Source organism: Vitis riparia, chromosome 17, assembly GCF_004353265.1.
Source record: "Vitis riparia cultivar Riparia Gloire de Montpellier isolate 1030 chromosome 17, EGFV_Vit.rip_1.0, whole genome shotgun sequence".
NCBI lineage: Eukaryota > Viridiplantae > Streptophyta > Magnoliopsida > Vitales > Vitaceae > Vitis > Vitis riparia.
In genome coordinates this window covers 18514274-18539014 of record NC_048447.1, presented here as the reverse complement: position 1 = coordinate 18539014, position 24741 = coordinate 18514274, and the positions used below count along the sequence as shown (strand labels likewise).

At 36.1% G+C, this 24741-nt stretch overlaps 2 protein-coding genes across 4 annotated transcripts; both read right to left on the bottom strand.

Annotated features, from left to right (window-relative positions):
* Positions 1-76: 76 nt before the first annotated feature.
* LOC117905170 lies at positions 77-19119 on the bottom strand. 3 transcript variants are annotated; one of them, XM_034818095.1, is made up of 10 exons: positions 18951-19119; positions 18786-18855; positions 18207-18274; positions 15863-15924; positions 15153-15234; positions 14795-15028; positions 14365-14493; positions 14219-14280; positions 14002-14118; positions 77-469 (listed from the first exon to the last, which is right to left on the bottom strand). In XM_034818095.1, exons 1-10 carry the CDS (start codon positions 18999-19001, stop codon positions 421-423), a joined length of 924 nt encoding a protein of 307 aa, XP_034673986.1. In that variant the 5' UTR covers positions 19002-19119; the 3' UTR covers positions 77-420. The 3 variants fall into 3 exon arrangements, with proteins under 3 accessions (XP_034673986.1, XP_034673987.1, XP_034673988.1); XM_034818096.1 differs by having other exon boundaries at positions 77-463; XM_034818097.1 differs by having other exon boundaries at positions 77-458.
* Positions 19120-22812: 3693 nt separating this feature from the next.
* On the bottom strand, positions 22813-24718 carry LOC117905035 (peptidyl-prolyl cis-trans isomerase FKBP17-2, chloroplastic-like). Its single transcript, XM_034817903.1, has 3 exons — positions 23806-24718; positions 23366-23410; positions 22813-23271 (listed from the first exon to the last, which is right to left on the bottom strand). Exons 1-3 carry the CDS (start codon positions 24177-24179, stop codon positions 22917-22919), a joined length of 774 nt encoding a protein of 257 aa, XP_034673794.1. The 5' UTR covers positions 24180-24718; the 3' UTR covers positions 22813-22916.
* Between the last annotated feature and the right edge of the window lie 23 nt (positions 24719-24741).

Genomic DNA, 24741 nt, shown 5'->3' with positions numbered 1-24741 from the left:
AATTGTGCGAACTGGTGTTCTCTTTTGGAAGAAATTTGCATAAAAATTTCAAATAAGACCTGAATATATGACAATATTAGAAAATTAAAAACCCATTGCTGATCCTAAAAGATATTCAAAGCAGAGTCGATGGGTCTGGGGTCTTCTCCTGCTCTCTTACATCCAATGACAGTTAAAAAGCTTTGAACAAAACTAAACCTGTCCAACTTCAGCTAACAAGAGAGTAACAATTCTTAAGAAAAATAAAAACAGATAAATAAATGAAAGCAAAAAGACACATGACAGGTCCCCTAAGAATATCCATATTCACCATTTAAGAAAGTAACAAGATGTGTTGCAACATACGTAGCCAATAATACCATACATCAACTGATTCAATAAGGGAATGAATCATTTCAGAATCAGAAGGTTCAACAGCTGCTAGCCCATCTTCACTCCGCTGCTGCTTTGTTTCCTGTCTGTTCCATACCTTGCACAAATTGTTGAATGTCTTAAAAAACAATGAATTGATACCATCCATGAAATGCAGCTTTGCATACCATAAACTAGTATTATGCATTTACATTTGTTCTATTCCTGACTATCAATTTGATGCATTTTGCCTCTACTAACCAACTTCATGAGGCATGATAATATTGAAATGAAGGAGAACTGGAAACTAAAAGGAACAGATGCCAAGGACCAGATGAGAATATGGCTTCAAGGATGGTTCATGCGAGACCATTAAAGGGTGGAAGGGGGAATTTAATAGTACCGGCAACTTTACTATCAGTTCAAAATTTTGGCCTAACAGTTTTCGTACTTCTTTTGCCAACAGAAACAAATTAACTACCCGATGTAGTGTTCACTTCACAAAGCAAGCATCTAACATATGCCAGTGTGAAAGCTAAGAGATGCTTTCCGTACAAAATCCAGCAGATCATCATTGAGTTGAAAAGTCAAGGGAAATCCCTACTGATGTCCGAGGGAGAACCCATGTCCACATATCAAAGCTAAGAACATCACATTGATAGAGAGATTTTTTTTTTTTTTTTTGATAAATAACCAAAAGAATTGTATTACGAAGAGGTGCTAAAATAGTGACTCAAAGATGTACTGTATAGAGACACTCACCCCCTTACAGTTGAACCCAAAACAACAAGAAAACAAAAAAACATTCTCCCTCACCGAGAATCCACCCAATCAATAAAATCTATTAAGGTCAAAAGACCACCTTTTATAAATAATTTGGTTTCCAATCACAGTAAATACACAAAAGAAGCTTTCAGCCTTTTGATAGACAACAGACTATCTTCAAAGGCAATTCTATTCCTTGCCTTCCAAACAGACCAAAACAAACGTAACGGACCCGTTTGCCACACAACCTTACGCTTTTTACCTACAAAGGACCCCCTCCACCCTAAAAGGGTTTCCTTTACTCAAGAGGGAAACACCCAAGACACTCCAAACAATGAAATTAGCAACATCCACACTTCCTTTGTCTTTTCACAATGGAGAAGGAGGTGATCAATAGACTTCTCAAACATTTGGCAAAAAAAACATCTATTAGCTAAAGCCCAACCCCTTTTCTGAATTTGGTCCAAGGTTAGGACTTTTCCCCGTGAAGCCTAATTTAGGTTGTACACAAGAATTCCATATAATCTTCGAAGGGAAAGAAACTAGAGAGTCCGACTACAAGGCTCTATAAAAGGACTTAACCAAGAACAAGCCATCCTTCGAGTCTAACCACCTCATCCACATTTACCTTCTTCCCACCCAAACAACAAAACAACTTTTCCACCTCTTTCATTTCCTAATCATTGAAAGGCCTAGAGAAGCGAGGGCTCCAACTTCCCCCCCTTTTCCCAAAAGCTGTTCAAACTTCATTCACCCAAGCCTCTTTAGAAGTTGTTAGGGCAAATAAAGAGGGGAATGACTCACATAAAGGAGTAGTTCTACACCACTTATCCTTCCAAAAGCTCACCTTCCTTCCATCACTCACCACAAAGTCAAATCTATGGGTCACTAGGTGCCCCAACTTTCTAATTGCTTTCCACAACCTAACTCCATAAGCCTTCCTAGCCTCACAAGTGCTCCACCCGCCTCTTTCCTCACCATATTTCCCTCTAATCACTTGGTTCCAAAGGGCCTTTCTTTCATTTGCAAAACGCTAACTCCATTTGCCAAGGAGAGCCCTATCGAGTGTCGCAAGACTCTTAAGCCCCAACCTTCCTTTCCTTCTATCTAAACAAACGGTCATCCACCTTACTAAATGAGGTTTTCGCTCAAGAGCCCCGCCACGCCACAAAAAATCCCTTTGAATCTGCTCCAATCTCATTCTAATAGCCCTAGGCAACTAGAGAATAAACATGAAATAGATTGGCAGGCTAGACAAAGTACTACGAATCAAGGTGATCTTCCTTCCCTAAGAAATATATTGTCGTTTCCACATAGCCAATCTCTTACAGAGTCTCTCTTCAATTCCATCCCAAGCGGCTGCAGATTTAAAAAGAGCACCCAATGGCATCCCTAAGTGGACAATAGTCTCCCCACCTTACAACCAAGCTCTTCAACCAACTCTTCCGCATTCTCTACCTTACCAACCGGAATCAACTCACTTTTATCCAAATTTACTCTCAACCCCGAAATTGCCTCAAACCACATTAATAACTAACACAAAAACGTCATTTGTTCCCCCCTCACCTCGCAAAAAATCAATGTATTGTCAGCAAACAGCAAGTGAAAGACCTGGACCCCTTCACCCTTTCTTCCCCGAACCGAACAAGGCGATAAAAAGCTTCCAGAAACTTCTCTCTTTAATAGACAGCTAAATGCCTCCATTGCTATCACAAACAAATAAGGCGAAAGGGGGTCTCCTTGCCTTAAACCCCTTGAGCTCTGAAAAAACCCAGCAAGAGTTCCATTAACCAAAATAGAAAACTAGCTGTGGATAAACACCATTTAATCCACCTATGCCACTTTTCCCCGAACCCCATCTTCTCCAAAACTGTCTAAAAAAAAACCACTTCACATGATCATAGGCTTTTTCAATGTCCAATTTGCAAAGAATCGTCCCTCTATTGCTTTTTAAGATCGAGTCTATTGCTTCATTAGCAATAAGCACTACATCCATAATCTGTCGCCCCTCCACAATGCATTTTGGGTCGTTGAGATCACCTTAGCTAACACCCCCTTCAGCCTATTAGCCAGCACCTTGGTTAGCCACTTGTACAACCCTCCCACCAAGCTAATTGGCCTAAAATCCTTAAAGTCCTCAGCGCCCCCCCCCCCCCCCCCCCCAAGCCACATGTTTTCAAATCTAAAGGGAATAGGCCCTCTTAGAATCAAAAAGTGATCTAAAACCGGCTTAGCTAAAGCAACTTGAATGGCCCCCGGAAAATGAACTTCTCACTCTTCAGAAATGAGAAAACCGATCAATTCTCAACTTTAACCGATTATTTAAGCCTCCACTCCAAGTGAAAAGACCCCCCTGAAGGGGTAGATCCCTTAGTTCTAAGTCCTCAATCACCTTTAAGAATCTCCTCATTGTCAAAGGCAATCGGCCTTCTCTACTATGTTCAAAAGGGAATCTAATCATGTTAAAATCTCCTATCAGGCACCAAGGATCGCTCCACAATCCTCTAACATCCCCTAGCTCACTCCAAAAATCTTCTCTTTCCAACTTCAACGTGCGTCCACAAACCCGTATGAAACTCCAGCAAAAACTATCATCGCAATTCTTGAAGCAACAAGAGACTGAAAAGTTGCCCACCTCCATCTCCACCAACTGTAACACCCTATTGTCCCAGAGCACCACAACACCCCTCCCCTCCCCTCCCCACCCTCACCCCTACTGCACCCCTTGAATTCATAGCCCCCCATTCCAAACATCTTCCCACCCCGAGACTTCTCACAATCCCACCAATCATCTCTTGAATTTTTGTTTCCTATAGGCACACTAAATCCACCTTCTGAGCTTTAATAATATCCTTTATCAATTTTCTCTTATCTCTATCTATTGGAAAACCGAAACTGATAAGGAAAGAAATAACTTTGTAAAGCTATAAATTATTTATTAGTTGTCAATCTTTGTATTTTTAGGAAAGTAATTGCTAGGAGTTATTCTTTCCTTTTAATCAGTGATTTAGTTTCCTAATTTGAAGGATTTGTATATGTTGTAAACTCCATAAAAGAATAATCTCAATGAAAGAAAATTATCCCCGTGAAACCCTATTCTTCAACTTGGTATCAGAGCTCGCAATTTGCTTGCCGAAATCCTCCTTCTTCTCTTTCAATCCCTGTTCTCTGAAACCATTTTGGATATTTCAAACGAGTCCACTACTGTTCCTCAACCTTCTCTGAACAATCCCATCATCACTGATTCTTCAAAAATCAGTCCTACCACCTCGGAATCTCACTCTGTCCAAATCAGCACGATTCGCTTGAATAGTGACAACTTTCTAAGATGGTCTCAATCAGTTTGGATGTACATCAGAGGGCGTGGAAAGATGGGCTACCTGACGGGTGAAAAGAAGGCTCCTGCAATGGATGATCTGAACTATGCTATATGGGATGCTGAGAATTCCATGGTGATGGCATGGCTTGTGAATTCTATGGAAGAAGACATTAGCTCTAATTACATGTGCTATCCAACAACACAAGAGCTTTGGGAGAATGTAAATCAGATGTATTCTGATTTAGGGAATCAAACACAGATCTTTGAATTAACCCTCAAACTTGGTGAGATACAACAAAGGGAGGACAACGTCACAAAGTACTTCAACTCCTTGAAACGAATCTGGCAAGACCTTGACCTCTTCAACACCTATGAGTGGAAATTTGCCGAGGATGGACTTCATCATAAGAAGACCATGGAAGACAATCGGATCTTCAAGTTCTTGGCTGACCTTAATGTCGAGTTTGATAAGGTAAAGGGGAGAATCATTGGAAGACAACCCCTGCCTTCAATTGGTGAAGTTTTTTCAGAAGTTAGAAGAGAAGAAAGTCGGAGAAATGTGATGCTAGGCAAGAAGAGACCTGGAGTTGCTATTAAAGGTTCAGCCTTGGTTACCACGGGTGGAGGCTATAATAAAGTTGCTGCGTTTTAGCGCAAATCAGATGAAAGACCACAGGTTTGGTGTGATTTTTGCAACAAACCTTGCCATACTCGTGAGAATTGTTGGAAAATCCATGGGAAACCTGCAAATTGGAAAGGAAAAACAGGTGACAAACCAGGCCAAGCCATTATTCCTACTGCTAATGAGGCTGAGACTAGCCCCTTCACCACTGAGCAAATGGAACATCTTCTTGCATTGCTGAAATCCAACTTAACATCCGGTACTTCTAGTATTTCTTTGACACACACAGGTAATGAATTATATGCTCTATCTTGTCGTTTTAAATCTACTCCATGGATAATCGATTCTGGAGCATCTGACCACATGACCAATTCCTCAAACATGTTTGAATCCTATTCACCATGTCCTGGAAATAAAAATGTTCGGATAGCTGATGGTAATTTCTCACCTATTGCAAGAAAAGGTCTAATAAAAATCTCTGAGGGAATAGATCTTAAATCTGTTCTCCATATTCCTAAACTTACTTGTAATCTCTTGTCTGTTAGCAAATTATCTAAAGATTCTAATTGTTGTGTTATCTTCTATGAATCTCATTGTATTTTTCAGGACCAGAGCTCGGGGAAGACGATTGGCAGTGCTAGGATGATCAATGGTCTCTATTATTTCGAGGATAATTTACCTAGTAATAAAATTGCTCAAGGACTAAGTAGTATTAGTTCTCTTTCTGTTCATGATCAAATAATGGTTTGGCATTACAGATTAGGCCATCCTAGTTTCTCTTATTTAAAACATTTATTTCCAGTGTTATTTCAAAAGGTTGATCCTTTATCATTTCAATGTGAAAGTTGTTTATTGGCAAAGAGCCAACGAAAAACTTACATTCCAAAACCCTACTATGCATCAAAACCATTTTATCTTTTTCACAGTGATGTTTGGGGACCTTCAAAAGTAACCACAATTTCAGGAAAAAAATGGTTTGTGACCTTTATAGACGACCATACACGTCTTTGTTGGGTATATTTAATGAGGGAAAAATCTGAAGTCAAAAGGATTTTTAAAGAATTTTACAGAATAATTGAAAACCAATTTCAAACAAAAATCAGTATTTTGAGATCTGATAATGGGACTGAGTACTTTAATAAAGTTTTGGAAACCTTTTCAAACGAGAAAGGAATTTTACATCAATCCTCATGTTCTGATACCCCTGAACAGAATGGAATAGCTGAACGTAAAAATAAACAGTTGTTAGAAGTAGCACTGGCTATGATGTTTTACATGAATATTCCAAAATACTTATGGGGGAATGCCATACTAACTGCTTCATATATGATCAACATGATGCCTACAAAAATTTTGCAGTATACCACTCCTTTGGAGTGCTTGAAAAAGGTATTTCCAGAATCTCGAATTAATTCTGAATTATCCTTGAAAATATTTGGTTACACTACATATGTACACATTCCAAAAAGGTCAAGATCTAAGTTAGACCCAAGAGCAGAAAAATGTGTTTTTGTAGGATATACTCCTAATAAAAAGGGTTACAAATGTTTTAATCCCTTTACAAAATGTTTTTTACACAACTATGGATGTTTCCTTTATGGAAAATGTCTCATATTTTACCAAAAATTTACTTCAAGGGAAGAAATTAGTGGAACCAAATTTTTAGGAAATTGTTGAACCTTTGCCTAGTGTAATTCTTGATATCTCTCTTGAAAAAGAAAATAAGGAAACTAAGCCTACTGAATCCGAATCTGAAATTGGTCTATCAGAAGAAGAAATACTATGAATGAAAAAAAAATAGAAACAATCTTGAGCCTGTGGTTTATTCAAGGAAAAAAGTCCCTGGAAGAAGTAAAGACCAGTCGATCATCCCAGCACATGGTCAACCGAAAGCTCTGGGCAATGGCTCTCTAAATGTCTCAGGTAACCCTCCTTCTATTTCTACTCATATACATGTTTCTTCTTCTTCTGAACTGATCTAAGTTTACCATCACACCTTGGTCCAAGTCCAGAAATATCTGCACCCGAACCCGGTTTAGGATTAACCCCAATTGTTCCTGCAGAGGACCTTGACCTTGATTTCCCTATTGCTCTTAGAAAGGGAACCTGAGCTTGCACTAAACATCCCATTGCCAAATATATCTCCTATAGTAACCTTTCTGACAACTATAAAGTATTCACTACAAATATTTCAAAACTTGTGGCACCTAGAAATATTCAAGAAGTACTAGATGAACCGAGTTGGAAATTGGCAATGTTTGAGGAAATGAATGCCTTAAAAAAGAATGGCACTTGGGAGGTTGTAGATTTACCAAGGGAAAAAAAAGTTGTAAGGTGAAAATGGGCGTTTACAATAAAGAGCAAAGCAGATGGAAGTGTTGAGAGATACAAAGCCAGACTTGTGGCAAAGGGTTTTACTGAAACCTATGGGATAGACTACCAAGAGACTTTCGCCCCCGTAGCTAAAATAAACTCAATTAGAGTTTTGTTGTCCCTTGCAGTAAATTCCAATTGGCCCTTACACCAATTGGATGTTAAAAATGCCTTTCTTAGTGGAGACCTAGAAGAGGAAGTGTTCATGAGTCCTCCACCAGGTTTTGAAGAAAGTTTTAGAGTTGGGAAAGTGTGCAAATTGAAGAAGTCCTTATACGGACTTAAGTAGTCGCCTAGAGCTTGGTTTGAGCGCTTTGGCAAAGTAATAAAGCATTATGGATATACTCAAAGTCAAGTTGATCACACAATGTTCTACAAACATTCAAATGAAGGTAAAGTAGCCATCTTAATTGTGTATGTTGACGATATTGTGCTAATTGGGGATGATTGCAATGAACTAGAGAAGCTAAAGGGGAAACTTGCTGAGGAATTTGAGATTAAGGACCTAGGGGCATTAAGATACTTTCTTGGGATGGAGTTTGCTAGGTCCAAAGAAGGTATTTTTGTAAATCAACGAAAGTATGTTCTTGATCTTCTTGATGAGACAGGTATGTTAGGATGTAAGCCTGCTGAAACACCTATAGAGTTGAATGTAAAATTGCAACCTACAAAAGCCAAGAATGTGAAGGACCGGGATCGTTATCAGAGATTTGTTGGGAGATTGATTTACCTATCCCATACATGCCCTGACATAGCATTCTCAATGAGTATGGTTAGTCAGTTTATGCATGCGCCTGGACTAGAGCATTTTGAAGCTGTTCAAAGGATTCTAAGGAAGAAGCATAGTGGTCTTCTGTTCAAGTCACGAGGACACCTACAAATTGAAACCTACATCGATGCAGACTAGGCTAGAAGCATAGTGGATCAAAGGTCCACCTCTGGGTACTGTTCATTTGTAGGTGGTAACTTGGTTACGTGGCGAAGTAAAAAACAGAATGTGGTTGCTAGAAGTAGTGCTGAGGCTGAGTTTAGAGCTCTAGCTCATGGTATTTGTGAGATTATGTGGATAAGAAGATTACTAGAAGAGTTAAAGATGACAGGTTCATCTCCTATGAAGTTGTATTGTGACAACAAGGCAACAATTTCAGTAGCTCACAATCTGGTTCTCCATGACCACACCAAACATGTGGAAGTGGACAAACATTTCATTAAAGAGAAGATAGACAACGGATTGGTCTGTATGACCTATATCCCTACTGAGGAACAAGTGGCTGATGTAATGACCGGGTATTTTATGCCACGTTAGCATTTTTAGTTTGAAAAGTCTTATTTTGTGTGATGGTTGAAAAGTAAAAAAGAAAAGTGTTTGGAGAACACGTGTCAATTTCGAATTGGTGAATTTCATTTTATTGTGTCGGTCAATTAAACGAGTTGAAATTTTATGCCATGTCAGCCTTAGGGTAGAAAATTTCTTAGGATTTTAGAAATTGAAATTTTCAGGAAAATTAAAAAAAAAATGAATTAATTAAAAAAAAATTAATTAGAATTAATTAAGAAAAATTAAATTAAATTGATGAATAATAAAATTGAGAAAAATTAGTTTTATATTGGTGTTAATAAATAAATTGTGTGTTAAAAAAAATGAAAAAAAAAATGAATTGGAAATCAAATAAAACAATTAGAATAAAGAAAAGAAAATAAAATAAAATAAATAAAATAAAAATATTCATTAGGCTTTGAATATTGGCCGTTTAAGGTAATGGGTTGTAAAAGAAAAATAATAATAATAATAATGGAGTTGGGCTTTTGGTTTTGGGCTTAAGTGGGTGATGTCTTAAAAAAAAAAAAGAGATATGAAATGGATTGGGCTTAGATATGAGCTGGTGGTAGGAAGCCTTTGTTGTTAAAAAAAAAAAAAAAAAGGGGGAGAATTGGAAAACTGGCAGCACGCGGGGAGAGAGAGAGAGGGGCCACTGCAGAAAATTTGGTCACTCGCCGGATCTTTGACCGGCCGTTTGGACGGCCAAACGACCTCCGTTTCGGCCCAAATTCGGAGGAAATGCTCTATTCGACTAGAGGAACAAGTCTTCGATGGCTGATTTCATTTTTAACAGTCAACTTCTTAGATTTGTGGTAGGGGAAAACTAACCCTAAAACTCAAATTTAATGTATTTTTCATTGGAAAAAAATTATAAATCTGATAATTATGAGTTAATTAGGTAATTTTGATGTTGTGTGAATTTTCTGGAATGATTTGGGATTTTTTTTCTGGATTTTTTTGTAATTTCCGGAATTCTTTGTAATTAATAAATAATTATTTTAGGTTGTTAAAAATTGCTAGAAATGTAGGAAAATTCCAGAATTAGGGCAAGATTTCAAATCTAGTGAATTATGAATTTTTGAAAATTGATTGGAATATTTGCGGTAATTTTATTGTGAAAAATTAGTTATTTTCAAATATTGAGAATTATTAGAGTTTTTGAAAAATTCTGAAATTGTGATATAAATTCAAGTATATTGATGTTTGAATTTCCGAAAATTTGTTGGCATATTTTTCGGGAATTTTAATGTGAAAATTTTATTTTATTGGGTTATTGAGAATGTTGAAATTATTGGAATTGTAGAAATTATTAAGGAATTTTGGAATTTGTGACATTCATTTGCATCATGGTTGTACGAAGAAATGAAAAAAAAAAAATTGTGTAAAGTGTATGAAATGGAAAAAAATAAAATAGTGATGAAAAGTGAAAGCCTGTGTGATGCGAACTAAGAAGGGAGAAAGATCCCTAGGGTGAAAAACCCAAAAGTTTACTCCGGGAAGACTCCAAATGGGGAGTATATTTGGGTGCGAACGCGTATCCTTCGGTGAAAGCCCGAGAACGATAGTGCATTGTATGATTGTGTGTCACACGTTTATATGCATTCATTTAATGAGTGGATGTTGTGGAATTAAGTATAGTGTTGTATTTTAAATTGTGTGATTTGATTTATATTGGTGAATTGTTGCGTTTGGGTTCTTAAAATATAGTAATCCCTCATTAACCCTTTGGGTGTTAGGCACCCTACTGAGCAATGTGGAAATGTTCACCCCTTCCTTTTTATATATTTTTAGATGCAGATATCACTCCTGAGGATCCACAGATGGGACAGGGAGGACTTCAGGATGCCCCTGGAGCGGTTTAGTGGAAAGGTTTTATTTTTTTATTGTGTTGTGGTATTGAGACCTTATAATAAGTTAATTATGGATAATGTAATAAGACCTTAGTTTGATTAAGGGGATTTTTATGAAATTTTATTTTGGGATGCAATGATGTTTATTAAATCTTGATGTGTTTAAGTAAGGTTTAAAATATTGTTAGTTGGTGAGAACCCTAGTGGGACTTATATGAAAAAAAAAAAAAAAAATTCAGAGTGTTTTAGTTGACTGCCAACGTGGAATAGGAGAAACCCTTAGGGTCAAACCTTTGACCTGGGGTCACGAGCCAAATTTTGGGTTGCCCGGAATTTGGGTCGTGACAGCTGATGTCTTCACCAAAGGACTACATAAGAGGCAATTCGATTTTCTAGTTGGCAAGCTGGCTATGGAAGATATCTTTAAGCCAGCTTGAGGGGGAGTGTTGGCAAACCAAAACTAATATGGAAAGAAATAACTTAGTAAAGCTGTAAATTATTTATTAGTTGTCAATCTTTGTATTTTTAGGAAAGTAATTGTTAGGAGTTATTCTTTCCTTTTAATAAGTGATTTAGTTTCCCAATTTGAAGGATTTGTATATGCTGTAAACTCTATAAAAGAATAATCTCAATGAAAAAAAATTATTCCCGTGAAACCCTATTCTTCAACTCTATCATTTGCCCCTCTTACATTCCACGAAAGGATTCGAAATTTCGTCAACACTTTGATTGGCCCCGATCCCTTCCTAACCCATCATAATTCACAGAACATTCTAGTTTCTTTAGCTCCCGATCGAATCTAGAGGGTCTCTATCATTTCCTCTTTTTTCCGATCACCTTCTCAAATCACTCTCTTTTCTCCTTCATTTTTTTAAGAAGCTTCAGAATCTCCCCTTCGAATCCCTTAGCGGGCATTCCCAAACAGTGACAAAATTTCGCCAAGCAACTGTACCTCCACGACTCCACATCCCTTCCCCCTTTCTCTGCCACTCCATCACCCACCTCCCTCGTTAGGCTAGACCCACCATCACCCTTCTCAAAATCCCTTTCTTCCACCAACAACACCTTAAGAGGGTTCACAAACAGCTTCTTTTCGCTTTCCTTCAACTTGACAACTGCACCTTGGCCCTCCCCCACCTTGACCAAAGCCCCTTCCACCCTAGAGAAAGGAGAAGAAGAAGAGTCATGTCCCCTCCAAATGCAAAAGGAAGAAGGCGAAAGGATGGAGTACCTGGAAGCTTTCTCCATAAGACACGCATCAGCTGAAGAAACCCTATCGAGAGCCCCTTCTGCCTCTACAATCCCCTTTCCACCGAACATTTCTACTTTGGCATTCCATCTCTGGGAGAACAGGCAACTTCCTGATGCCCTACCCTATTTTAAATACTCGCCCAAAAAGACCCGGTCCGGAATCGAATCCTTCTCCGCTACCCCACTGGACTGCCCCACTTCCCAAACGGATCTAGGCTCGCACCCCTCATCTTCCTTTATAGCACGACCTAACCCACAATTTAAAATTTTTTAAGGGCCTTCATTTTTCCTTGACAAGCCTGCATCCTCTTGGGCCCAAGCATCCATCCTAATAGGCCCACAACCATTAACAACTACAAACCCTCTATTAGCTCTTAAGCACACCCATGTACCCCCCTTCTCTCCTCTACCCTCCCCAAAGCCTATAACACCGTCAGAGATTTTTGCAAACTCGTCTCCATCGCCTTTCTCTTCACCCCTGACCTCTCTGACTGTGCAAGACCCACCATCCCCTACAACATGCCAATAATCCTTCACCAAACCCTACTCCCCGCGCGTGAACCCACTTCCCTAACCTTTTCCTCCTTACTCCCTCTCAACCTATTCATCGGCACCATTACAGATACCCACGGCGGCACCTCCCACTATAGTTGGACTGCATAACAAGAAGAGTTCACCACCAGATGCAACGTCCCCGGAAGATCTTTTCCCCCCGACTTCACCAAAATTCTAGCCCATTATAGCTGAGAAAACCTCTTTGTTTCATCATCCACTTCAACGAAGCCTCCACAATAGTCACCAATTTTTTTGAACACCTCTCCACTCCAATAGTGAAGCGAGAGACCCGCCACCCTTACTCAAACTTCTTTGGTTGGACTACCTAAGCACAAGCAACTCGCCTCCGCACTCTACCTCTCCAAATGCAGCAAGTTTCCTTGTAGTGACGCACCCCCCTCTTTAACACTCTCTTTGCCTCTTCCCCATCTTCAAACCCCAGCATAAAAAATGCTCCTCCCAGCTTCGAGAATCTCACTCCCCCCTTAAGATTCCAAAGGCGCTCCCCTCATCTCCTTAGCGAGGCCAGATCCAACTCCAACATTGGCCCATCACCCCACCTACCAACTAAGCAACAACCCAACAAGTCCTCCCTACCCCTCAACTCTCTATCTTCAAGCTATAGCCAAAATGCATCTCCTATCCTTCCAGTCGGCTCTCTGGCAACATCCATAAACGCCTTCTTCTCACACTCCACCGTTTGCCAAGGCTCTTCTTGGCCTTGCCAACTACAGACATCGCTTCAGTCTTTGCTTCAGCTCAAGTAACCACCCCAAGGGCCCGGAGTTTCTCAGCCAAAGTGGCCCAACCCCCTTTCCTTCAGGGAACTCCTACTCTTTGACTCCAAGTCGACAACATAACACAGGACGAACCTCCCCGCCCCGTTAACACGCCTATCCAACCTAAACTTCCCCCCTCGTCCTCTAAAACTTTTACCAATCTTCCTTCCTTTTCCTCCCTACAACATTCTTCAATTCCTTCCAACAAGTTCCTTAGACTCAACTCCCCGAACCGAATCCAAGAGGAGAAGCCTCTACTTCTCTCCAAGATGATACCCTTTAACTTCCCTCGGACTTCCTCTACCAAGACTTCAAACAACTTCGACTCAATTGCGAACCAACAGCTTCTCCCTCTCATTAGGTAGAGTGGTTGGAGGTGGAGTTTTTCTCGCAGTGTTATGACTATTTAGAATGAATAGAACCAACTCAGACCAGGGTTTTGGATAAAATATTCTGTCTGAACCCACTTCTCCATACTTGCAAGAACTCATTGATAGAGAGATATTACAGATAAGGATGGGAATCTCATGTGCTTTTAAGGGAAGTGGTAAAAGGAAAAAGGAAATAATTTCTAAGAAATATTCTGGCTCCAGAGAAACACTGGGCATAGGAAAAAATTGTGAATCCAAAATTTCCTCTGCTGTTCATTGTCACCAGGATAATAGAACACATGCAAAGAAGATACGGCAAGTTCTGTGATATGCTCAGGTAAATGCCTTGAGATATTTAAAATATAATGCATCAACATATTTACAGTCTTTGCATGAAACATTATAAAGAACACATAATAATGTTTGCAGCAGATTGTAGTTTACCAGTTTTGTCCTTCTTGAGGAAGATTTCGACTGTAGAAAGGCAACTCAAGGAGGAATGTTGTTTTGAACCATGCAGGCAAGTTCCCATACACCATAGGGGGGAGTGGAAAAAGAGGGCTGGAATGCATAAATTTTAGGTTTAGTAACTTGATTTCTCTCTTCAAAATAATACTACGAGGAATAAATGAGTTTTAAAAAACAAACTGACGAATCTGACCTAGTTGTGCTTTTATAGAGCCTGTATCCAGCCACATTGCCGAACTTCTTATCTGCTGATTCCTGCTTCCATCCACGTTGTACAACATGAGCAAATACTCAAGTGGCATGATATTTGTACTTGAACTGAAGGCAGGAGAAACAAACCTCAAGCAATGGTATGCCACTGACAAAAAGAAGCAACAATGTGAGGAAGATTGGTCCAAGGATTACAAGCCATTCTGCACCTTCCAGGACAGGGGTGGAAGCAACAAAGATTCCCCACCAAAGCAAAATCTGTCGACAACATTCATCACAACATTCATCATCCTTCCTTTCATTTCTATGGAAATGAAATCAAGAAAGTGAAATCTAACACAACTGTTTTCCAATTTGACAGCCTAAACAAGCATGATTTTCATTTTTTTTCGAACTGAGACAAATCCAGCTACTACAATGCTCCAAGACTGCAGTTAATTTGTTGTCAGTCAGGCCCTCAAGTTGAGGAGCTAACATAACTCTGGCTTTTGTTAGTACAGGTGCATGTGGAGCATCAGTTCCACAAAAAGTGTGAATTAAGAGAGATGGTAGCACTAACCTCACCAAAATAGTTTGGATGACGGGTGTATTTCCAGACTCCAACATTACACCACTTTCCTCTATTTTCTGGGGAATTCTTGAATGACAACTTTTGCTGATCCGCAGAAGCTTCAATTGTAATTCCCACTGACCACATAATCCAACCAATTATGTCTGCAGCTTGAAGAGATGGATCTCTGCCACTAGCATTAACTATTGTCACAGGTAAACTCACAGTCCATACCCAGACAGCCTGCCATAAGTGAGAAATAGGTTTATAACAAAACTTGGGTAAAATACAAATTGCTGTCAAAAACCATGAACAGGCAAGACAATGAATAGATAACACTAGGATGAAACAGAGGAAGCTAGAAAACCTGAAATGTCCAGAAAACTGCCAATTTCCCCAAATTACTGCGCATTTCATCAAAGCGCCTATCCTCACCCCATTGCAAAATCCTGATAAGAAGATAGAGAACATTATAATCATTATTGAAATCATTACCCAACTGCCATTTTCATAAAGAGGATTCTTTCCTGTTCTCTACGGTGGCAGGAAGTAATGTTGCAAAAGTTATAGAATCCATAATAACACTGAGCAGCCTTAATTGAGGAGGGTAATAAAACTGATGTATCAATCTTCTGGTCCAGTTCAATTTTTAAAACAGTAAACGCTTAGGTCGATGAGGCTAGGGCGTGACCCCCCCAATTCTCAACCCTGGTTATATAATCCATAATAACACTGGGCAGCCTTATTGAGGAGAGTAATAAAATTGATGTTTCAATCATGTGGTCCAGTCCGATTTTTAAAACAGTACTTGTACCATGAGAGGAGATTAAAAAGGTAGTTCTTATGGAATTAGAGAAGAGGAGCTGTGCATCAAGGCTGCTGTGGGATTTACTTAATACTAGTGACATTCAAAGGAAGTTTATAAGAGCAGCCAATTGTACATTTTTTTTTTCAAGAACATTGGGTATTCAAGAAGTAGTAATCAAACAAAATGAGAATAGCTCAAATGAGGGCAATTTGTAGAATCCCATGTAGAATGGAAAGTGTGATTTTATGTAATGTTATTCTCATCCACACCTCATTAACAGAAAAATTCCCAGTCGAAGGCCCCATATCACTACAAGCAAGGTCAAAACTACCTGAAAAATAGAGCACCAAAATCATAAGTATATCACACAAAAATGTCTCAGCAACAATTTGTCTACAGATTTTATTGCAGAAGGCATCCTCAGAAGGAATAGTTTAACAAATACAAGACTAGTGAGTACTAAGAAACATAAGAGAACCTCAAGGCTTTTAATGCAAATACACGAACATACAAACATATTAGTACCACTTAGCAGATCAGAAACTCCATAAATGCTAGCACACATATGCACACACATACACACTTTAGTACAACTTAGCAGATAAGCAGATCCATGAGTGCTAGCATATTATGGTTTAGTATATTTACGTCTGTTTCCTTAAATAAGCATATAAAAATATTAACCAAATGGAGTTGAACAATCCAACTAAAGGCCAGATAGTCCAGCTGAAGTATATAAACTCTTCAGAGCTACTTCCATGGGTCAATGGTCAGCAACAGTTTTCTTTCCCAAGTTTGAGAGATTTACTTCAAGGAGATCTGCTTTCCGATCACCCTTTTGTTTTGATGATGAAAGTGTTGAGCTGCAAAAATTTGATGTTGTGACTCAAGTTGAAACATATGTCAACAAATTGGTTTTTGGTTTTAGGTTTTTTGATCATGGATCTAATATGACATTATATGTAGCTTTATTGGTGTTGTGGAAACAAAGGACAGATATGCATTCAGAGACACATTTGTCTAATGTCCAAAACATATGAAGGCAAAAAAGAATATATGACACAACCAAGGGTGAAGACAAGAAGTGTATATGGGATCACCAAGGGCGAAGGCGAGGAAGAAAAATGACAAAAGACCACAACCCCTAACCCTTAACTAGTTCCATCTATAAAACTCAAAAGTGTAATATTAAAGTTCCAACTCCAAACCTTAGACCACTCAAGCAAAGAATTAAAAAACAAAAATTCAGCTTTAGACCACTCAAACCAAGAACTAACAAAAGACACTTCGAGAAGAGCACTCTACCTCTTCAAAAAACTCAGATACAATTTTTTTTGTAAGTTTCAAAAAACTCAGATACAATGCAGCCTACAGATGCATCAAAACAAGCAAAAAGGGGCTAACTCCCACAATTTCCTCCACTGCTTGCCCACCCCTCTACGTGCCACTCAAATAGTCACTTTCTGACAGACCATAGGAATGCCCCATGAAAATCCAAAACGAGGGGAGCAAAAGGTCTCAAAGCAAGTGATTCTTACTACATATGAGGGTGGGAACGTGGGAGGTCCCAAGTTCATGTTCCAATGGCGATTTCAAAAAAAAAGGAAAAAGAAAAAGAAAAGAAAAGGAAAAAGGAAAAAAAAAGTTCACCTATCAAAAAGCATGATTTGTCAACTTCCAATTCTTACACAAGCAACATCTGAAATCCAAACACTAAGAGGAAAGGCCTCAAAGAAGGTAATCCTTACTATTGTATGAGAATATGATTTGTCAACTCTCAATTCTTACACAAGCAACACTTGTTAATCAATGACCACCCCTTTTCTCATAAGTTTGATCAATAGTCAGAATTCTTTCCTCAGCAGCTTCCTTAAGAAAGGAACACACTTTATGAGGTGCCCTAAAATTCCACACCTCCTTAGTAAGGAACTCCTTGAGGACAAGGAAATATAGAAAGATTTAACAATAAAGTTTACATTCTTCACCCATCTCCAAAGATCACTAAGCTCAATAACCTCCACAACCATTTTCCCAACAAAGCCTTTTACAAGGTATAAGAAGTTTTGATCCCCAACCCTTCTTTACCCTTTTTTCCATCCAAATAATATCTCAATTCACTAGATAAAATTTCTTCTCCCAAGCCATCCCACCAAAAAGCCGAATTGAATCTTCTCCAACCAGACTCTGACCATATTGGGAATTCATTTTTCAACATTGTTTTGTAACTTCATTACTGTCAAAATTTGTACTGAACTTACATATATCCAACCAATGAAATTTGCGTTAGACCAAATAGGATTTTATCGAACAACTTAAGCCTAGAAAATGATTTAATGGACTCGGACAGACCCATTACAGGTGGCTCAAGTGATTGCTTTGGTCCATTCTGCGGTGCAGCAGAGATACCATATCAATATTTCTTGGCCATTGAAAATTCAACCATTGTGATTGATTTCTAACATCCAATAGTTGAGATTCCGGAGGTCAGGTACCTCCAAAGGTTGCACAGAATTTTCCTACTATTTATTGATAGTCAAAGATGTAAGCCTGGTTCTTTTGAATCCACGACAGAATAAAAATTGATATTTGTATTGGGAGGGGGAGGAATATTACCTGTCGAAAATGCCACGTTCCTTTCAAGACCAAAGTTAACACGGCAAGTATAACAAAGTTCGTGCTTCCTGGGAATTAATTAGAAAGAAAAACTCAATTATATTACTTAATTGCATAACACAAAACTTTGAATCATGTCTGATCCTGTTTTGGATTCCAAATAATCTCGATCCATGCCAAACAGTTGGATTGGGCTTAGTTGATTGGAGGCTTATATTTTCTGGTTTTACAGACTAAGAAAATCCAGCAATTTATTTCCTTTTCCCAGCAATCAAAAAGAATAAACGAGACAATTTCCTTAATGGGTTGTTGAGGAAACTGGAGAGAAAGAAGAGAAAAGTCGAAATTTCCTGAAAATGTGAATTTTTTTTTCTTTTTCTGAAAACGGTGTCAGGAAACTCCATCAAAAAACACGACTCCGCACCATTTTCACCTCTCATGGTCATAAAGGTCCTAAAGTTATGAATTTTCCTGACTGAGCGAAGGAGAAAATTTTCATATTACTCGGAAAACAAACATCCCAAGGACTTGGAAAATTAGAGGCGTAAAGAAGAAGAGGGGAAAAGATAAAAGACGTACCAGCGAAGTCAGTGACTTTATCGAACTTGAGAAGAGCTGTGATAATGAAGAACAAAAACTGATAACCCACCTGCCAAACCCATACAAAACCAACATCCAAATGAATAGACAGATAAACAAGATGTGGGTTGATGTGTTTTAAAGAGATTGAGAAAAAAACGATACAGTGACAATGGCTGTGAGAGCTAAGAAATGGGAATCGATAACGGTTCCCATCGCTTCTCTCCTCTGCAACTATGCCTTATCTTTGATCAGTGTTTTTCAAAGTATAGTTGGCGTGGCGGCGTGAGAACGGTCGTGTGGCTGGGATTCGAACAGGACTGAGAACAGGAATGAAAAAAATGGGTAATGACGAATATAATCGTACTTTGAATATACGGATAGATATATTGAGGATATATTATATCGAGGATATAGATATATCGGACATATATAAGTACATATTTAAAAAAAAAAAAATGGGTAAAACCCAAAATTTATAAAAATAAAATAAAAATTTTATAAAAATATAATTAGAAGTGTAATAGATATTTTAAAATTATTTTATTAAAAAAAATTATATATGTATAATATAATTTATTATATTTAATAATAATATCATATGTATAAATAAAAAATATAAATTTTATAAGTATAAATTTATTATTAAATTACATTAAATATTATTTAATAATAATATTGTGATATCTAATTATAATATGTCTAATTTTAAAATATATTTAATATTAAAATTATGATCCATTCAATTTTATTGTATTAAATGATATAAAATGAATTGTGATATATATATAATTTTTAATATTTAATTAATTTATTAATGATATTAAAAATACTATGAAAAAAATTATTATAATAATTTTTATATTTTTGGTAATCAATAAAAAGAAAATTTTATATTTAATTATAAAATAATTATAATTAATTTGTTCTCTAAGATATTCTTTTAATATTTTATTTATATGATAATTTTGAATATATATGTTTGGTGCAATACTTTTTAACAATGGATAAACCTATCCGGTGGTTAGCTAAGTTGAAGGTTAATTTTTTTGTTTGGGTTCAAGTCCCCTTAATCGCAAAAATTGTAAGGCATTTTTGAGGGGGCACTGTAGCAAAGGTAGGTACACCCACAAAACCAACGATTTTTCCCCAAATTTGGTATCAAAAGTTTCTTTACCCCTTTCCCTTTGAATTTTTTTTGTTTTTTTTTGTTTTTGGATGCATAGCAATTGATACATTACCAACAACCACACAAATTTGAAATAATAATACAACATGAGATAAAACATAATAGGAGATAACATGTCATATCTTGTATTTGATTCACGATATCATTAAATAAGTTAGAGAGAATTACTTTGCATGTGATAATTACGGGAAATGTCAGTTATCTCAATAATTTTTAGATGACAATTTTACCTTTGAATATGTTTTATATATTATTAATAAATAATTTTGAAATTGTCAATAACATGGGGCTCACACATGATGGTAGGTCCAGTCAATTAATAATGCATATCTCTTGTTCCAAAAAATTATTTTTCACTTTTGAACGACAACTTATATTATAAAGTTTTACTTATAAAGGTGAATGATAAAACTACTTTTATTATTTACTTGAATGGACTTGGAAATGATAAGTCCAATTGAAAGTTAGAATTTTCATAAAAATAATCTAATAAATTGTGCATTATTAATCTAGTTTATTATTTTGTATTAATTATAAATTATTTTATACTATCATATCAATAAATTTGTCATTTTTTTTTTACTCTTTCAGTGACGTGGGTTAAAAAAAGATATATCTATATCTATATTTTTTAATAAAATATTACGATTTTTAAGAGAATCCGATAAAAAAAATAATTTTCAATATCTTCTAAATAAAAGTCATATCCTAAGGTTATTATGTTGTTTAATATATGTAACATACAATTAAAAACTTTGTTAATATAATAGAATGAATAATTATTTATCACGAGCACTCATCAATTGAAAAATATACAAATATTCAATTGAATAACACACCACTATTCATTGAAATAACATGCAACTATTCATTGGGTAATATAGTACGTGAAAAAATTAAACAAAAATAAATTAAATTATGTTGTAATATATTGTAACATTAGTGTATTTATATTATAAGTATAATACATTTATGTCATATTTATATTTCATTACAATAATAATAATTCTAAAAATGTTTATTCATACTCTATTGGTATTATTACATCATTATTAGTATATTAACATCATTCATCCCGTGCATTGAAATTATTTAATAATTTATGTATATATATATGAGTCTTGTGAATTCAAATTAGCATTTAGTTTGTTTTTAGAAATGATTTATAATATAAGTATGTTATGGAATATGGTAGGATCATACAAAACTATCATTTTTATAAAATAAAAAAAGTCAAAATTTTCCCAATTAGGTTTTATTGTAATATATTTGTAATGTAAGTGTATTTATATTGTAATTATAACATATTTTTATTGTACTTGTATTTTATAATAAAAGTAATAATATTATAGATCACTTTTTATGTCTCATTAATATTCAATATATCATATGCATTAACATCATCCACTCAATATATTGAGGGAAAAAAAGTCATATATGAAAATTAAATAGTCTACCTCCCTTGAATTTAATACAAAAACATAATTTATCAATTTAAAATTTTAAAAATATATATGAAAAAATCACCATTTTTATTATATAATTATGAAACTTGTTTTTTCTTAATAACATTAAAAATTAGAATAAAAAAAAAGTAAAAAAAAAAAAAAACACACATTAAATGTTATTTTAAAATGTTTTAAGAAGTATTTTTTGTTTTTAATAGTAAATTTAAATAACAAATTATACTCTTGTTATATATAATAATGGTAATAGTTAAACTCAAAATTGTGATTTAAAATGTGAATATCAATAATTACAATAAATGTGGGGTCCACGCATCATAAATGTTATGACAAAGCAAGTGAGGTGTTTTAAATGCTTTGAATTTTAAAAAAATTTGTTGAAGGATATTTTTTATATTTAAGTCTATTATTGTCCTTTCTAAGAATTATCAAAATAGACCACAATTTCCGGTAATTATCATATTTAACCCATCCTATCCGATAATTCTCCCAATATTTTATCATTTATTATAACTTATATTCAATTAAATACAAGATAAAGATAAGTAGTAGGATATATTATTATCCATATTTTATTTTATATTCCTTATACATGGAATATGTTATTTTTAAGTTGAGATATAAGATATATATGTAGGATATACCAAAAAAAAATATTTTTTATTTTTATATCACTCATTTTGCAAAATAAAAAATTTTAATTAAACAATTAAATTTGTAGTTAAAAATAAAAACTAAAGAAATAGTTATGAATTATATTGTAAAATATATATATATATATATTGAATAATATAATATAATATAAAAAAATTTATTTGTAAATTTTAAACATTTTAATTATGAATATTATTAATAAATAAATAAATATTTAATAGTTTTTAAATTATTGAACAATGTCTACATATCATTAAATTAAAATAAATTTAATATTTTTTAATACCAAATATTAAAATATAATATAATTTTATTTTAAACAAAAATCTAAATTTTTGAAAAATAACGCTTTATTTTTTTATTTATTATCAAGTATGATATAATATATCTTATTAGATACATAGTGCCATAATATTTAAGAATATCATATTCTATTGGAAATGATATCCTAAAATATATATATATGTTATCGATATAAATCATCATAGATAATTATGAGATGAAATCCTTTCTAATGAGAGAATTTACACTGTTTTCAAAATCAGTGTTTCGTTTTCAAAAAAATAAGGAAATAAATAGAACACATTTCATGGTAAATTATTTTTAGTTATTTTCTTGATATTATCTAAAAAAACAATTATATAAATATGAGAAATTATTAAAAATAAAATAGAAAGTTCTTAATGGGATGGGGGGATGGGGGTGGGGGGAGGAACCATTGAAGGCAAAACTGCCACTAGAAATAATAGTCAAGTTTACTGATATGGGTAATTGATAACAGTTCCTAAATGGCTCATAGTTTTTCTTGAAGACAAGGAAAAATCAGGCTGGAGCTACAGAAACTTTATCAACCTCAACTATATATTCAAGAGTAGCAGATGGGGGAATTTGCAGACCTGAACCTAAGTCTGCACCCTTCTCACCAAACCCTAAACTGGGAGGAATTATCACTCTTCTTTTACCCCCAGCCTTCATAGACCTCAATACAGATTCTATCCCTTCACACATTCCCTTTGTATAAGGCCTTGACCCCATTACCAGGGCCAATGGCTTCTTCTCACCATCAAATGTATCAACAAACACTTCCCCACTTCCTTGAACACTTCCCTTGAGATCAATCACTACCAAGTCTCCTGGCCTTGGAGACGCTCCGCCGCCGACTCTCATCTCATAGTACCTGGTTCATATGTATTTGTGATGAAAAAACAACATACTTGCATACATTTTAAGAGGTAAAATATTGCAATTTGTGAGAAAAACAAAAGATGTACCTTATGCCATTAGGCAGGACCACCTCTTCTTCCTTTTCAACATCCCTGTAAAAGACAGAGTCCAGTTATTGGAAGCATTCTAAGACTGAAGCAGAAGATTTAAACCTCAAATTCAATGAACCATGAGATTGAATATCTGTATTTGCTTTCCACAGCATATATCAAATTACTTCAAATTTGCTAAAAATTGAAAGAATGGGCTTTAACTATAAGATTAGGGATCAGAATGTATGACTTAAAGATGGATAAGTATAACATCATCTGCATCCTTGTCAGCTAGTTTATAGGGTACTAGTACTAACTTTGAGATTGCCCAAAAGTTGAAATGTAAAGGGAAGCTGTTTCACTACAGAAATAGTTCAGTTGAAAGAAAAAATTAATGAAATGAATAGCCTGAAAGTTGGTGAGGACGACTCAACTCTTGAGCTTAGATTGCGTACCTTGTATTTGCCTCTTGCTGGGAGACTTCAAGGCGGGTTTTGATCTGTTCTGAGACCACCCCAACTGCGAGGAAGGCAGCCCATGCAAGGCCAGCACCAAGGCCGAACCTCCTTGTCAAGGTGGAAGCTATCCAATCTGTTGAATCAGCAGTGGTGACAGGGGTAGCAGGCTTGGTAGGTTTCTGTTGCTGGCCTTTAACTGATGCTGCCGCTGGTGGCTCCGAGGATGTTATACTCAAAGGTGGAGTTGGAGATTGCGGCTGTGAAGGTGGAGTAGGTGGTGGAGGCGGCGGGGGCGTTTGAGAAGAAGAGAAGTGGGGAGTTCTTGTGAGTGGGTGGTAAACAAATGGTGGAGATCCAAAGAAAGCAGCCATTTTCAAGAGTGGAGAGACTCCTAGTTAAGTTGGGTTATGGGTGAGGGAAAAGAAATCATCCTGTCACTGCAATAAGTAGAGGGATGGTCCCTACCTTATCCTTATGTGTGATAGAATTTAGATGGTGGTTTTCAGTTTCCTTTTCTTCCCAGGGGGTGTTTGGCTGCAAGGAAACTTGGAAGCCAAACATGCTCAGCGTATTATGTAGGCTTCCTCAGGCTCAGCTTGCTGTTACAGTATATCTGTCAAATTCTACCATACCAGTTTAACCAACTATTTCCAAAGGAATAAAGGATGAGGAATAGGGTTATATTTTCACTCCCCAGATTTCCTATTTGTAATGGACTGATACCCAGATATTGTCAATAACAGCGAGGAAGAGCTCTGACCAAAAAACCTGCTAATGAGCGGGTTTTGACTGAGAAACAATTCAAGGAACCCTAGTGTATTCCATTTATCAGACTGCCCAAATCCCAATTTCACAACATTTCTGTAATCCTATTCTTGCCTAGCTCAGACAAAATTTATTGTTTTCCCTTCTCCTGTGACTGCCAGTCATGCC